Below are 14325 nucleotides of genomic sequence, written 5' to 3' on the forward strand. Positions count from 1 at the left end.
GATTTGACTTTCTTTAAAATTCCCCTGAACATATAAAAATAAATTAATTTTACTTTTCAATTAAATCTACCAATTAGAAATATTACAAATCAAAATATCAATGTTATCTTATGAATTTTTCACAATACAAAACAGATTCACAAAACCTTATTTACAGAAATGAGGTAAGAACTGTGCAATGTTTAACCAAGAGACATATTGCAGAATTAACATGTTCTTCCAGCTAAGTACACAGTGGAGGTCTAATTACAGCTGGGTCTTTTCCACTAATAATTCACACATTTAAGAATAGTTCAATGATTACATACCCAATTGTTTAATTTATACTCTGCTATACTGTCATACCAGGAGTGGGGCTACCCAATGTGGAAGGGCTGTAATACAGATTTCACCTGTTTCAGGAACTGCAGTGGTGGGTTTTTTGTCTTGTTTGTTTCAAATCATTGTCAATAATGGGAAGTTGTCTAACTTAAGAAAAAAAGAAAATTCTTGCCAAATCCACTCATTTTTCTTGTGACTCATTAGTGGATAAATACCCAGGTAATAGTTTTGCCTGAGCTAGCTACAGTGGCATAGAAAGTTCTTAATAAAGGCAGAACCATGGGGAAGGCTGCTGGTGCAATGCCGACTGTCCCTACTACTCCCAAGGACTGAGAGCGCAGGCTCAGCTGTCCAGAGCCACTTCAGCACAAGGCAGGTACTAACAGGCACTTGATTCAGGCCAAACCCTACCAGCAGTTTCAGAGTGGCCCCTCTTTCACTTTGAATTGAGCTGGTTCCCTCAGCAGCCTTAGAAATCACTGAACTCAAGCTTTCTTTAAAATATGAGTAGGTCTTAACACTAAAGAAAAAGCATTTAGCAAAAGAAAATTACCTTTAGCAGAAGCAGACATTTACCATCCTAACTTGATTACCAAAATTGGCCAAATCCCATTAGAAAGGAAATTTTCATAATAAAGATTGCCAAGTCCAAGTGGATGACCTATTTATTTGTAATATTTAACCAATAAAACTCCAGTAGAAGAAATCAGACAGTTCCTTGAAATTTGTTTTGACTCACAGAGCAAGCATACTGTAACTCAAACAAAAGATCATATTTCATGTTCCAACTTTTACATTAAAATCAAATGGTTTAAAAATGGAACAAGTCTTTAGTTTTGCTATTCATCTCTCCAATTTATAACAAAATTAGTTGTACACCAACTATATTAAATTTCTCTTAGGCTGATAAACTCATTGCATGTAAATTATTTCAATGACAAAAGTTAGCTATTAAATTTTCTTTTAAAATTCAAAAAATGTGGGTGAGGGGTGGGGGATATGGGAATTCCATTTCAGTGCAACAAAGCAACAAGAAAATCAATCAAAGCCTTACAAGAATGCTCTTGGGGCAATTAATCCTTTGTCGTGCAGCTGGTTTCTTGTTGCATTTCTTCATAGGTGTAGTAAGGGGACTGCAACAGCAGCCAGATGAAGTGCTAGAATAGCAGGATAGTCCATTTCTAGATGTTTCTCAAGTGTCAACTTTTTTCTTGAGCAACAGGCCCAGTTTTATCACTAAGTCTCTGCAGTTAAAACAAACAAAATAAGATGCATTAGCTAAATGAATTTTTAGCCCCCACTTGAGATAATATCCTCTTACTTGAAATTATAACTGAGATAAAAAGGTCATATATACGGTTATTCCTTTTTTTCTACAAGTCAGAATGGCTACTTTTCAGCATAATATAAAGACATGAATTTACTGCTAAACATTCAGTTGCTTTATATTAAATTCAGCAGTATACAAAGACAGAAGTGCCCCTCTGAGGGAGGATTCATAAGGAATGAATGTAGAAACCATCCCCCCAGATTGACTTTTCCACAGAAGTAGTAACACAGTAGTGTGGAAAATGAACTAAGAAAGTCATGGGTTCTGATTCCACATGTGCTATGTGTCCTTTGAACTTTAACCTCTTTGAATCTCCCTATTTAAAAAATGGAGGGGCTTCCCTGGTGGCGCAGTGGTTGAGAGTCCGCCTGCCGATGCAGGGGACGCGGGTTCGTGCCCCGGTCTGGGAAGATGCCACATGCAGCGGAGTGGCTGGACCCGTGAGCCATGGCCACTGAGCCTGCGCATCCGGAGCCTGTGCTCCGCAACGGAAGAGGCCACAACAGTGAGAGGGCCGCGTACCACAAAAAAAAAAAAAAAAAAAAAATGGGGTTACAGCCTATTAATATTTTAAAGATTGGAACCACTATACTATTGTATCTAACAAAGATGCCTGCCACATAGCAGGATACTCATAAATATTATTTCCCAGCCTTGCTTTTCTACGTTAATTAATATTGTTTATTTTATAGTGTTTACTATTGTGATTTTCCATTAAAAATACATTTCATACTGTATAATTTTTTTTAACACAAGAAAAAACTTAGGAAAAAACAGTTTAAAAAAATTCTAAATTAATACAGAATCAATGAAATTTTCCACGTCTGCAAAACTAGGTTTGTGATAATGACAGTATTCACAGTCAGGAAGTCAGAGGAACAGTGGGGCAAACAAAAAGCATTGAAGAGTTAATGAAACCCAATAATTCTATATTTTGAACCAATTCTTGTTACTAAATACAAACTAAAGTTTCTGAAAACTAAAAGCACAGTAAAGAGCAAACTTTCAAAGTAATGGGAAAGAGCGAACATTGTGACTTTTAACACCATTTTTTGCCAAGTCTCCCACCTCATTCTTTCCCTTCTTCCTTTTCCTGATGTCCAGTCTCCATTCTATATCCCAATATCCTTCCTCTAACAGGGTTCTGCCCTGAACTGGAATTTAGGGGAAACATTTATACTCCAGTAAAGTAGACCTGATTGAAGGGGAGAATTAATAGAAAGAAACAGCCTTAAAATGTGTGCTACTATATGTATAGTATACTGTTCCTGCACCCATTTTTATTTATCTTAACTTGTACATTGAAAGGGTAAGATGCTATCACTTACATGAGATTAATAAAGAATTTAAATTTCATTACAAATGTGATTATGATTTACTTTCTATCAGGTAGAATAACTGGATTTCCCTAAAGTTTATATATTAATTTTATTATAAATATAATTCAATTTTAGCATGTCTGAGCAAAATAATAAAAATATTCCTAAATTATCTAGACTATTTCTATAATTAAACAAATAGTTAAACAAAGATTCTCAAAACACCAACTACCATCTTCTGATTGGACTGTCCACTACCACTTACCATACTAAAACACATTTTCATTTTGAAAAATTGCTGAATTATAAAACAGTCTTCCAACCTTACGTGCAAATTCAAACTGATATACTTAGAGGATATATATATTGGCTTAGGTCCTTTGTGTTTACAATATCCAGGTGCTGAAACAACTCGTTTTAAGAAGAAATTATCAGGGGGATAATATATTTTAAGGGGGGTGGGGAGGAAGAGAGGGGCTGGACAGTCATCTCTGACTAATCAATAAAATTCGTTTTGGTATTTCACTAGCTGTAACAAAGCACAGACACTTATTGTTACCTTCTGACTTGCATTATCGCCATGGATGGTGAGGAAGGGGTTGGTGGTGGCTGGATGAAGCGGAGGCGCCTGTGTGCCTGCGAGCAGGTTGTTGATGGGCATCTGCGTGGGTGCCGGGATCTGCAGCTGCTGGAGATCAGGCTGGTGGTGCTGCTGCACCAGCTGATACAGAAGGGCCTGGTGCTGCTCCTTAGGTAAGAACATGCAGGAGAGGATGAGTCCCAGTGCAGACCCGGCAGTCAGGACAGCCTGCTTTCTCTCTTCTTTGCTCTGATATTAGGTATTTAAGTGACAGCAAAGCCATACTACTAAGAAAGACAAGAGTCTCATCTGGAAGAACACACTGCACTAGATAATAACCATCTACTGTAAAATGTCAATATCATCAGGGAATGGCTTTATTTTCAAAATGGGGCAAACAAACGTAGGAGACCCCTATTCATATGAGGTTGACCAAGATAATCAAGGAGAATGGCAACTTAGAGCAGCCACGTGACCTGCGTTTGGCTTTAGAATGCACTGCATGGTGAAATCCCTCCCATAATTCTGGGAACTTAAAATAACTTTTAAAGTTCTCATTCATGCCAACAGAAAGAGTGCTTTCTTGATGCGGTTATGAGACCATGCCTTCCAGCGAGCACCCCTGAGCGCTTACTATGATGTGCCAGGCACTGTTCTGACGTGAAGAAATGTTAGGAAATGATTACTGCCCAGGGTCGGGGGGAACAGGAGTGTAAGAGAGAGGACAGCGGGGGCGGGGCGGGGGTCAGGGTGGTTCTCACTTAGACACGAGGAGACGAGGGAATTCTCTATGTGGATATAGGGGGGGCGGGGGGGAATTCCAGGCAGAGAGAGTGCTAGCCAGTGCCGAGGGGCCCCGTGGCACACCCAGCATGACCCAGGATGAGCAAGGAGATCGGGAGGGAGTGGAGTGAGCAGGAAGGAGGCCAGAGAAGGATGAGGGCCTGGAGTGTCGGCCGAGAGCTCTGGTTTTTCTCAAAGTAATGCGGGAAGGCAAAGGAAGGTTTTGAACAGAGAAGTGACACAACCTGACCTAGGATTCTTGATGGATTCAATGTGAGGTGTCAGAAAAAGAGAGGGGTGAAGGAATAACTGCTTGAGCAGCTGGAAGGATGGAGGTGCATCAGCTGAGGTGGAGCAGCCATGTGGAGGGTCAGCAGTTCCGTTTGGACACATTATGCCTGCACCATCTAGTAAGAGAGCCACGTGGTGGCAACTAAGTAAGCAGTGGATATGGGAGCTTGAAATTCCAGAGAGAGGCCCGGGCTGGAGACGTCGGTTTCAGTACAGACAGTATTTAAAGCTTTGCGGCTGGAGGAGATCCTGAATTCTAGGATGCTCTGAAATGAGTGGGGCTGAGAAGAGGAGGACCCAGAAAAGGAAGCTGAAAAGGAAGAACCAGTTAGGTAGGAAGAAAACCAAGATAATGTGGTATCCTGGGAGCTAAGGGAAGAAAGTGTTTCCAGTGGGCAGAAGCCATTACCAGGTCAGGGAAGATGCCAGGCAGAAATGGACAGGGCTGAGCATGGGGCAGCAGCTGGGCAGGAGGAGGGTCAGGAGGAGGGTCGAGCAAGAGTTTTTCTTAAGGTGGGAGGAGGGAGGTGCCTCACAGCACCATTCCTGACTACGTGAAGTTTGATGCTTGTAAATAAACAAACCTCACGCCACAACCTTGGCTGCAAAGGAAAGGTCAAGTCTAATCCACTCAGTCTTCATGGTCTCTGGGTAATAATTTGTGCTAAAAATTCCTCGATCAACCATGTTCCAGAAACGAGACACCTATATGTGCTGTTATTAGAGTAAAATCTTGATTAACAGGAAGAACCCCAAATAAATTGAATTCCAGAACTTCATATTAAGATGAGGCAAGAGATAAGAAAACAAGATTACATTTTAGTGTAAGCGTTTAAGAATTTATATAGACTCTCTCCTTATACTACTGTAAGAACAGTGACAGTGACAATGATGCAGAATTGTAAAACAGACATTTTCAATACATTTTTGACAAAAGCAAGAAAGTAGGTAGATGTATTTTAGAAAGAAGTTACAAACAAAGGCTGAAACCCCAAAGTTAATTAAATGGGTAATGTTCTCCTAGCAGTGAGGTGTGCTAGACACACCCTCCCACATCTGCCTTAGTTCTCTCCCCTCCTCCAAGATATCTGTTCCACACCTTCTTTCTCTCCTCTAACTACAATATCCCTATCCCCCTCAGCTGATGACTTTAAATTCCCATTTAAAAACTAAAAACATTATGGGCTTCCCTGGTGGCGCAGTGGTTGAGAGTCCGCCTGCCGATGCAGGGGACAGGGGTTCGTGCCCCGGTCCGGGAAGATCCCGCATGCCGCGAAGCGGCCACAACAGTGAGAGGCCCGCGTACCGCAAACAAAAAAAAAACTAAAAACATTAGAAGTGGGTTTCCTCAACCTCCTGTCATAAAACCCACCAACAGCCTCTCTGCCTCCCTCTTATCACAGGGGAAGCTGCTCTCTCCTGAAGAGCTCTGCTGCCCTGGCATTATCCCTCCTCTCTCTGCACCAGAAAATTCCCCATCAACATATACACATATGCTGTCATTTTCAAAATGATTAGAAACTACCCCCCTTAGACCACGTCTTTCTAATACTAGCTGCCGATTCATTTCTCTGCTCTTTACAGTAAAACATCTTGAGTTGCCTGCACCCCATCTTCGCTTCCTCTCATATTTTCTTTCCAACCACTCAGTGAAGCTTTTCACTTCTCAGCAAAACCACGTTCTCAAAAAGCTCTAGACACCCAAATCCAACGGGCAGTTCTTACTTGTCTCACCAGAAGCATTCTATGCCACTGAGTCCTCCCTTTCTTGAAATGTTTCTTCACATGGAACTAGGCCACCACTCTCTGTGCTAGCTCACTGGCCACTTTTTCCCTAGACCCTTGACTAGATTACTCTCCTCCTCCAGGGTGCCCAGGGCTCAGTCCTGAGACATTAGATTTCATTCCCTACTGACTTCAGAGAATCCTGTGAATCTAAACACCACTGTATGTCATGTCACTATTGTGTTCAAAGCCCTACAATTACAGGACTTCCTTGGCAGTCCACTGGTTAAGACGTCAAGCTTCCACTGGAGGGGGTGCGGGTTCGATCCCTGGTCAGGGAACTAAGATCCTGCATGCCATGCTACGCGGCCAAAACAAATAACAAACAAACAAAAACCCTACAATTAATTCTTTAAAACTCTGAAAGGAAAAATGAGGATATACTAAAAAAGAGTTTTTTAACTGGGATAATTATTAAAGCTAGGCAATCGGTATACCATACTCTCTACTTCTGGTACACTTGAATGTTTATTTCCACAAAGAAAGGTTTTTTTTAAAAAAAATCACCAATGGCTTTCCATCACACTTAAGGTAAATCTAAATTCCATGCCATGGAGAGCCAAACAAGGCAGCCCACGCCCACCCGTCTGACTGCTCTCCTCCACACCAGCCCAGTCACACAGCACACAGGCCCTGGACCCTCCACCTTGAGTTCATGTTCTCTTCCACCACCCCCATGTCAGAAAGTCATGCTCCTTCAACTTTTATTCAGGTGTGTGCTCAAAAGTCACCTACTCAGAGGCTGGACCATCCTATCTAAGATGGCTCTCATCCGACTGTTATCTACCCCCTTATCCTGCTTCACTTTCCTTCCCAGTACTCATCACTACCAAAAAGTGTGTATATATTTATCGTCCATCACCGCCATCAGAATGAAGCTCCATGAAAATACAAGTCTCCAAGAAAATACAGAGTCTACCAGAGCTGCACAGACCACGTTCTAGTATTTGTCGATGAATCAATATAATGTCATTGCAGCTATCACAGACTACACCACGATGTCATTTCACCAAGTGGGCAATCTAGACCTATGCTGAATAGTTATTATAGCTTGGATCACTTGCTCCTAATAAAGATCAAGTATTATCAAAAGGAAGAACTTACTGGTGTGAGCTGTTGCGAATTTAACAACTGCTGGAATTGCTGTTGATGAAGAAATATTTGTCTTTGCTGGTCAGAAAGTAATCCTAGTCCTGAGGCACTGAAAAACAATGAAAATTCTTACTTTCTACTGTACACCTTTTAACGTTTTTTTTTAATGTAAAATGAACAACTGTTTCAATTTGATGTTTAATAACGTAACAAGTTTCTAACCATAACACTTTTTGAAAACAATGATGTACAAATTTCTTTTATCTCTTTTTCTCTCTCTCTCTACACATATACAGGTAAACAAGAATTCACACTGTCAGTAAATGTTTTGTTTCCCTTTATATTGTAAACCAAGCAGGCACTCAGTTGTTTTATGGAATAAAAATTTACATGTGTTTATAACATGCACATGTAATACTTTATTTTTAATCATTCAGGGATAATTTAACCCACACTAAGTGACACATATTTAAAACAAAGAAAGAATCCAAACATACTACTAATTGATTTGACCTAAACTTTTTTTATGGTCCCAATGGTTGGTAAAGTTAAGCACCAATGAAAAGTGAGCCAGAAGAAATAGTTTACTACTATCCATTGTAAATCCATTTAAAATGATTTATTCCTCAAAAGTATGTGCAATAACAACATGGCTTTGCCATTCAAATGAAATTCCGCTACAGTGAAACAGCGAGTCTCACTCCCTGGAAATTCAAGATAAATATTTGACCTTCATCTTATATCAAAATCTTTGACAACAAAGCTAACAAAATTACATAGCTGAATTTTAAGAAAACAACATTCATATGTGATCTTCATTATAATATTACTTTTCTTCAGGATTTATGACACATGAAGGCAATAGACATGCGGATAAGAAAAATAAGCATTTAAAATACACATCACAGATCAAAACTGAAATCTTCAGTATAGAATATACCTAATGCTTTGTTACGAAAGGTGATTTAATTTTGTTTTAACCTGAATTACTTAAGTGTCAAAAATAAATGGCTCTTGGTATAATATATTAAGTTTGGTGGTTTTTAATAGAGTACATCTAACAAGGAACACATTTAAAAATCCCAATCTAAAGTATGGACAGCACTGGTACCATGTTGCACTAAAAAACCCAAAAGGTATTTAAGTAAGTTTCTTACCTGTTAGTCAGTGTAGTTGGCATTGGATGTGCTGCATTAGGTGGTACGGTTGTGTGGGTGAGGGGGGTAGGGTTCTGGGATATTGTGACAGGGGTCTGAATAACCCCATTTAAAGCTCCTACAATGCCATTAATTGCCAGTTGGTTACCTGGCAAAGCTCCAATTATTCCACCCACTCCAGGCACGGCAGGAATGGTGGATGTTACAGTCTGCATTCCACTAGCCAGTGCCCCCACTGTCACACCATTGACCTGCTGGACTCCACTGAGGCCTGAGCCCTGCTGAGCTGGACTCTGCCCAGCAGGAGGTGGAGTAGAAAGAGCCGATGAGCTGCTGGTGCTTTGTCCACTGGAGGTTAAGTCCTAACGTAAGAAAGAACAGAAACTAAGTTGTAAACAACACAGTAAAACTGTTTAAAATAATTTTAAACCATCTAATGTGATATACTACTGTTCATTAAGTGAAACACACAAGTGAAACTAACCACATCCAAATTACCTGATTTAATACAGGAAGAGAATTATCAGGTAGAAAGCTGTTTCCTAGATGAGGGCTCTTACTGCTGTTCAAGGAATCAGTAGTAGGAGCTAGATTAAAAAAGACAAAAAAAAAGAAACCTATTTACCTGTTAAATTACATTATGTGTAAGATTAAAGGCTTGTCTAAAAAAGCTTACCCTGAAGCCCGCATTAAAAACACTTAAATATTAAGCCTTGTTATTCTTAAGACCAATTTGAATGAAAAAAATCTTTTATCTCTACTGAATATCATGGCTTTAAATCAATGAAGAGATCATTACATATTTAAATTTTACCATTAATTTCTGTACTAAAGAAGTTAGAGCAAATTCAGATTGAACACTGAACAGGATTCATTTTTGAATTTTATTTTATTTTTTTTATACAGCAGGTTCTCATTAGTTATCTATTTTATACATATTGGTGTATATACATCAATCCCAATCTCCCAGTTCATCCCACCGCCACACCCCCACCACCACTTTCCCCTCTTGGTGTCCATACGTTTGTTCTCTGCATGAACAGGATTCTTTATGCTCCTAGAAAAAAATTTATCATTCCTTTTCTACATCTGCATATAACTGGTGACCAGTTATTATGAAAAAGATAATGGAAGTCCATCCTACTTTCCTTAGATCCACAATAAATTCATACTTACCATTCTGTGCTGAAAATGCATGCACTGGATGAGACGGGCTGGGATTTGTTGTTATTGTGGGGAAAGGCACTGAGAGCTGTGCATTCAATAATTGAAGGCGTTCCTTTTTGGCAGTCAAGTTTTTAATCTGTTCCTCTAATCTTCGATTTTCTACTTGAAGTTGGTGTAATGACTTCAGCATTCCTAAAACTAGCAGACATTTGAATGGTTTTTAATAAAGAATTTCATACACAGGACTAGGTATTTTATGGACTTAAGTGTCAATAACTTTAGAAATAAAATAGAAAAGTAGAAATTCTAGAAAGCATTTCTAAGTGACTAGGTTCTATTCCTAAATTTATATGTAGATATAAATATACCATAATATATTTGTACCTATGTAAGCATAAAGGGATACTGTTCCTAGATATACCATGTGGAAACTGTCGCCACACACCAAAAAAAACCCCACCTAGTTCAGGTAATTTCCATTCTCAAAGAAAAAGCATGAGAACACTTTATTTTCATCAAAATAAAAACCTCATTAAAAATTCAAAGTGCTCGCCATGATTTTTCATTAAAACCAAATTTCAAAGGGCAAAGAATCACACCAATATCCTTCTCCACAAATAAAGAACACAAGTATTTGTTTGCTGCTTGGTTGAGTTAAGCAAGCCACCTGACACAGGACTAGGAAGCCCAGCTGCTAGGCCTGTGGATCCACACTCGCCCAGCAGAGAGCAGTGTGTGTGCACCGCAGCCCCGCTCCCAGCTCCGAGGGAAGGCGCGTCATCTGCACACAGGCTCAGCTTCTGTCCTGCCTCATCACCTCAAATACCCGTTTCCGTTCCTGCCACGGCTCTCAGACCTCTCGACACAGCAGAGAGAGAGGGCTGTGTGATGCTGCGGTGATGGACACTTTAAAAGTTCTATGTATTAAAAAGTTGTATTTGTTTAACATGCCCTCAGGGCCTTGAAAACACACAACTCTACTGGTACAGACACATACGGTCATTTCCCAAGGATTTAACATTTATCCCTCCTCTTCAAGATCCCACAAATAAACCCTTAGTATACCCAAATGAGATGCAGTAAGACTAAGCTAAACCTGTCCTCCAGCTATCATGTTCAAAGGATTATCTCGGCATGAATTTCCTCACAATTAGCATTTTTTGTCAGAGTGCCATTCATAAAAACACCAATTTATGGCACCTGTGTAACAATAAGCAAAATATTTTGTTTTAAAAAAATAAAGCAGCAAAAGCTTACACCTCCCAGCCCCAAAATGATTAAAAACCAAACCAAAACACCTATTATTTCCCCCAGATAGATGTATCCTTAACATTAGGCCACTTCTCTAGCTAACAGTATCTGTAGTAACAGTTTTTGTTTGGCATTTTTCACCCATGGCTCTCCTTAATACTTAAAATTGTAAAGATACTAAATATGTATATGTAATATATATTACATAATTTAGCAAGTAATTATTCTCCTTTCTCATTCAAATTGTAAAATCAAGAGAGTTGGCCATACTTGACTATACACATTTTTTTAAATAAATTCTCCAAAGGTGAGCAAGTTTGATTCAAACAACTAAGCTAAAAGAAGCTATAACTCATATTTTAGTAAAACTTAAAAAGTGATTAGAACAAAGTACAATGGAGAAACAATGTACCAATATTTTAATAATTATAAAAAGTAACAAAAACCGGTGAATTCTATGAGCCAGGCAACGTTCTTTATATAGTCTATGTCATTTAACCCTCAAAACAATACTATGATATAGGTACATTATTATTCCCATTCTACAAATGGAAATCTAAAAGCACAATGACATTAAGAAACTTGCCTAAGATCACACTGTTAATAACAGGTAAAAAGAAAATTCAAGTCCAAGCAGTAAACCTGTAGCATTTGTTCTATTGAGCCACTACATTACACTTTCTCACCATATTATGTAAGACATATCATAATTTCAATGCTATTCTTGATGAAGTATGACTTCAACATCTATCCACCTATCTGTTCATCCATCCATCCATCCATCTGTTGATCTTTCTTTAAAGACAAGAAGAGAATACTTACTGTCACTAGGAGTGCCCTGTTCTAATAAAAACTGCTGTCCTTCACTCCACTGCCTCTCCAGAAGCTGCTCTATGCTGGCTGCTACTGGGGGCAGGTTTTCCAAACTGCTGTTGCCTGGTTGATCATAGCGGATCTGTAAGCTACTTACAGGGGACCTGTTGGAAACATTAATCCTCAGGTTAAACAGAAGAAGGACCCTTTGAAGGAAGCACATTCACATTTCTCACCTTACGCTGAGCCTTCTCCTGTACAAGTTTTCTAACACAGGGCTGCCTATGTTAGAACGATAAAACCATAATCTACCCTAAAATTTAGTAATTACCATCCTTCCTCCCCAAATGGTAAAAATCAAGGGAATAGCTGGCCATGCTCGATAATTAAAAACCACTAGAAAATATAAACACACCACTAATAATCTCTGAAATAGGCTGTAAAAGAACTTGATGCAACTTTATAAGACAAAAGGGAGAAAGACAGGACTAGAAAGACTTACACTGTACAATTATAATAAGGTAGAGAGCATTTTAATTCATAACCACAAAATCTCAAATATCAGTAAAAAGAATTTTTAAACAATTTTGAAGGAGTATTTTGTTATAAATTCAAAAATACTTAGTTTCAAGTATTTTCAGAATTAGGGAACATTATCAAGACCAAAGCAATTTTTATTTGAGCCCTTTATACAAATTTTTTCTAAAATGTCTTAGATCTGTACTTCAAATGATAACAACTTAATCACCTCTTCCAAAACAAGTATCACTTATATATATTAAGATGAACATGTTATGTTCTCTCATCCACTTTTTGTTTTAAATAAGTATATGTGGCCATTTCTGGTCTCCAGCCTCCATAAAAATATAATAAATTAGTAAAGGGCTTTAGAATTTCTAAAGTGTTTCCACCTAGTTAACTTCAAAACAACCTAGTGAGAAGTCAAAACCTGCCTTACTGGCTCCATTTCTATCTGAGGAAACAAGATGGGGCTTTAGTGACTTGTCCAAAGACACGCTGCTAGTAAGTGACAGAGCTGGGCTACAGCTCAGGTCTTCCAACAGCCTGAGAGTGCTCTGCCGCATCCCTGATATGCATCTCTACAAAAATCTCTTTAAATTAGAAGTTAAACAAATGAGGCTTTTTATTCCGCATGTAAACATCACATGCTACATACAGCTGCCCATCCCTTTCCAAATAGTTTATTATTGCCAGGATAATTTAGGCCATTATATTTCAGGCTGATTTTTAAAGAATAATATACAGTTGGAAATATGTGCTAAAGTAATTTAGTGCCTTTTTTTGTGTTAAATACCATTTAGCTAATGAAACACGAAGAACTGCACAATGCAAAATTGCAGTAAGGAATCCTGAATAATATCTAGGTAGCTTGCATGATATTTTAAGTTTAAAAGGAGAACACAGGGACTTCTCTGGTGGCGCAGTGGTTAAGAATTCGCCTGCCAAATGCAGGCGACACGGGTTTGAGCCCTGGTCCGGGAAGATCCCACATACCACGGAGCAACTGAGCCCGTGCGCTGCAACTACTGAAGCCCGTGTGCTGCAACTACTGAAGCCCGCGCACCTAGAGCCCGTGCTCTGCAACAAGAGAAGCCACCGCAATGAGAAGCCCATGTACTGCAATGCAAAGAAGAGTAGCCCCCGCTTACCACAACTAGAGAAAGCCCATGTGCAGCAACGAAGACCCAACGTAGCCAAAAATAAATTAATTAATTTAAAAAAAAAGGAGAACACAGAGATGCTTCCTCCACTAAACATATGAGCAAAAAAAATCCATTAACTTTCTTCTTTCAAAAAAAAAAGAATAAAACAGTACAGAAGTAACACAGCATAAACTACAGATTGGTCAGATGATGTTATAATTGTACTTCAGATTCCTAGTTTCAAAAGAAGAATATTTAATTTTCTGCAGAGTTCAATTAGGAAAAACAATACTACCTTTAGTTCACTCAGGGATTAGAAAAAAGGCACTACTGATGAAGCACTAGAAAATAGCAAAATTCGAGGTTATTGGACTAATCTCTCTAACGTTAAAGATGCTCCTTAACAGACATTCCCATATATATTAGCAACACAACAACAGTGATATTCATGGTAGCCATGGCAGAAAAAATTTTATTTTTAATAGAATTTTAAAATTTCCACAGTTGAAAAAAGTTCTTGAATGGGCTTCTTCCTCCTTCCGCTCCATTCTCACCCAATCTAATACTATGCTTGAGGCAGTTTACAAAATTAGAGAACAGAGAGAAAACAAACTAGAAAAAGGTATAGGAGCTGAGAGTGGAATAAAGTTAATAAAAAGATAGCCTGGGCTTCCCTGGTGGTGCAGTGGTTGAGAGTCCGCCTGCTGATGCAGGGGACATGGGTTCGTGCCCCAGTCCAGGAAGATCCCACATGCTGCAGAGCAGCTGGGCC

General features: G+C 39.0%; 1 protein-coding gene across 12 annotated transcripts in view; it reads right to left on the reverse strand.

The window, feature by feature from the left end:
* The window catches only part of MLLT10 (MLLT10 histone lysine methyltransferase DOT1L cofactor), a 257663-nt gene continuing 243338 nt past the window's right edge, over positions 1 to 14325 (reverse strand). For 9 of the 12 annotated variants that reach the window (XM_024129589.3, XM_028495890.2, XM_028495891.2 and 6 more), the window contains 7 exons: positions 11899 to 12053; positions 9835 to 10023; positions 9157 to 9245; positions 8659 to 9020; positions 7514 to 7610; positions 3530 to 3718; positions 2 to 1565 (listed from right to left, as the gene is read on the reverse strand). In XM_024129589.3, the coding sequence (XP_023985357.1) occupies positions 1521 to 1565; positions 3530 to 3718; positions 7514 to 7610; positions 8659 to 9020; positions 9157 to 9245; positions 9835 to 10023; positions 11899 to 12053 (1126 nt within the window). In that variant the 3' untranslated portion in view covers positions 2 to 1520. Of the gene's footprint in view, positions 1566 to 3529; positions 3719 to 7513; positions 7611 to 8658; positions 9021 to 9156; positions 9246 to 9834; positions 10024 to 11898; positions 12054 to 14325 lie in introns of all 12 variants that reach the window. The other 3 variants (XM_028495894.2, XM_055087796.1, XM_055087795.1) reach the window with 2 other exon arrangements.

Source organism: Physeter macrocephalus, chromosome 11 (genome assembly GCF_002837175.3).
Source record: "Physeter macrocephalus isolate SW-GA chromosome 11, ASM283717v5, whole genome shotgun sequence".
NCBI lineage: Eukaryota > Metazoa > Chordata > Mammalia > Artiodactyla > Physeteridae > Physeter > Physeter macrocephalus.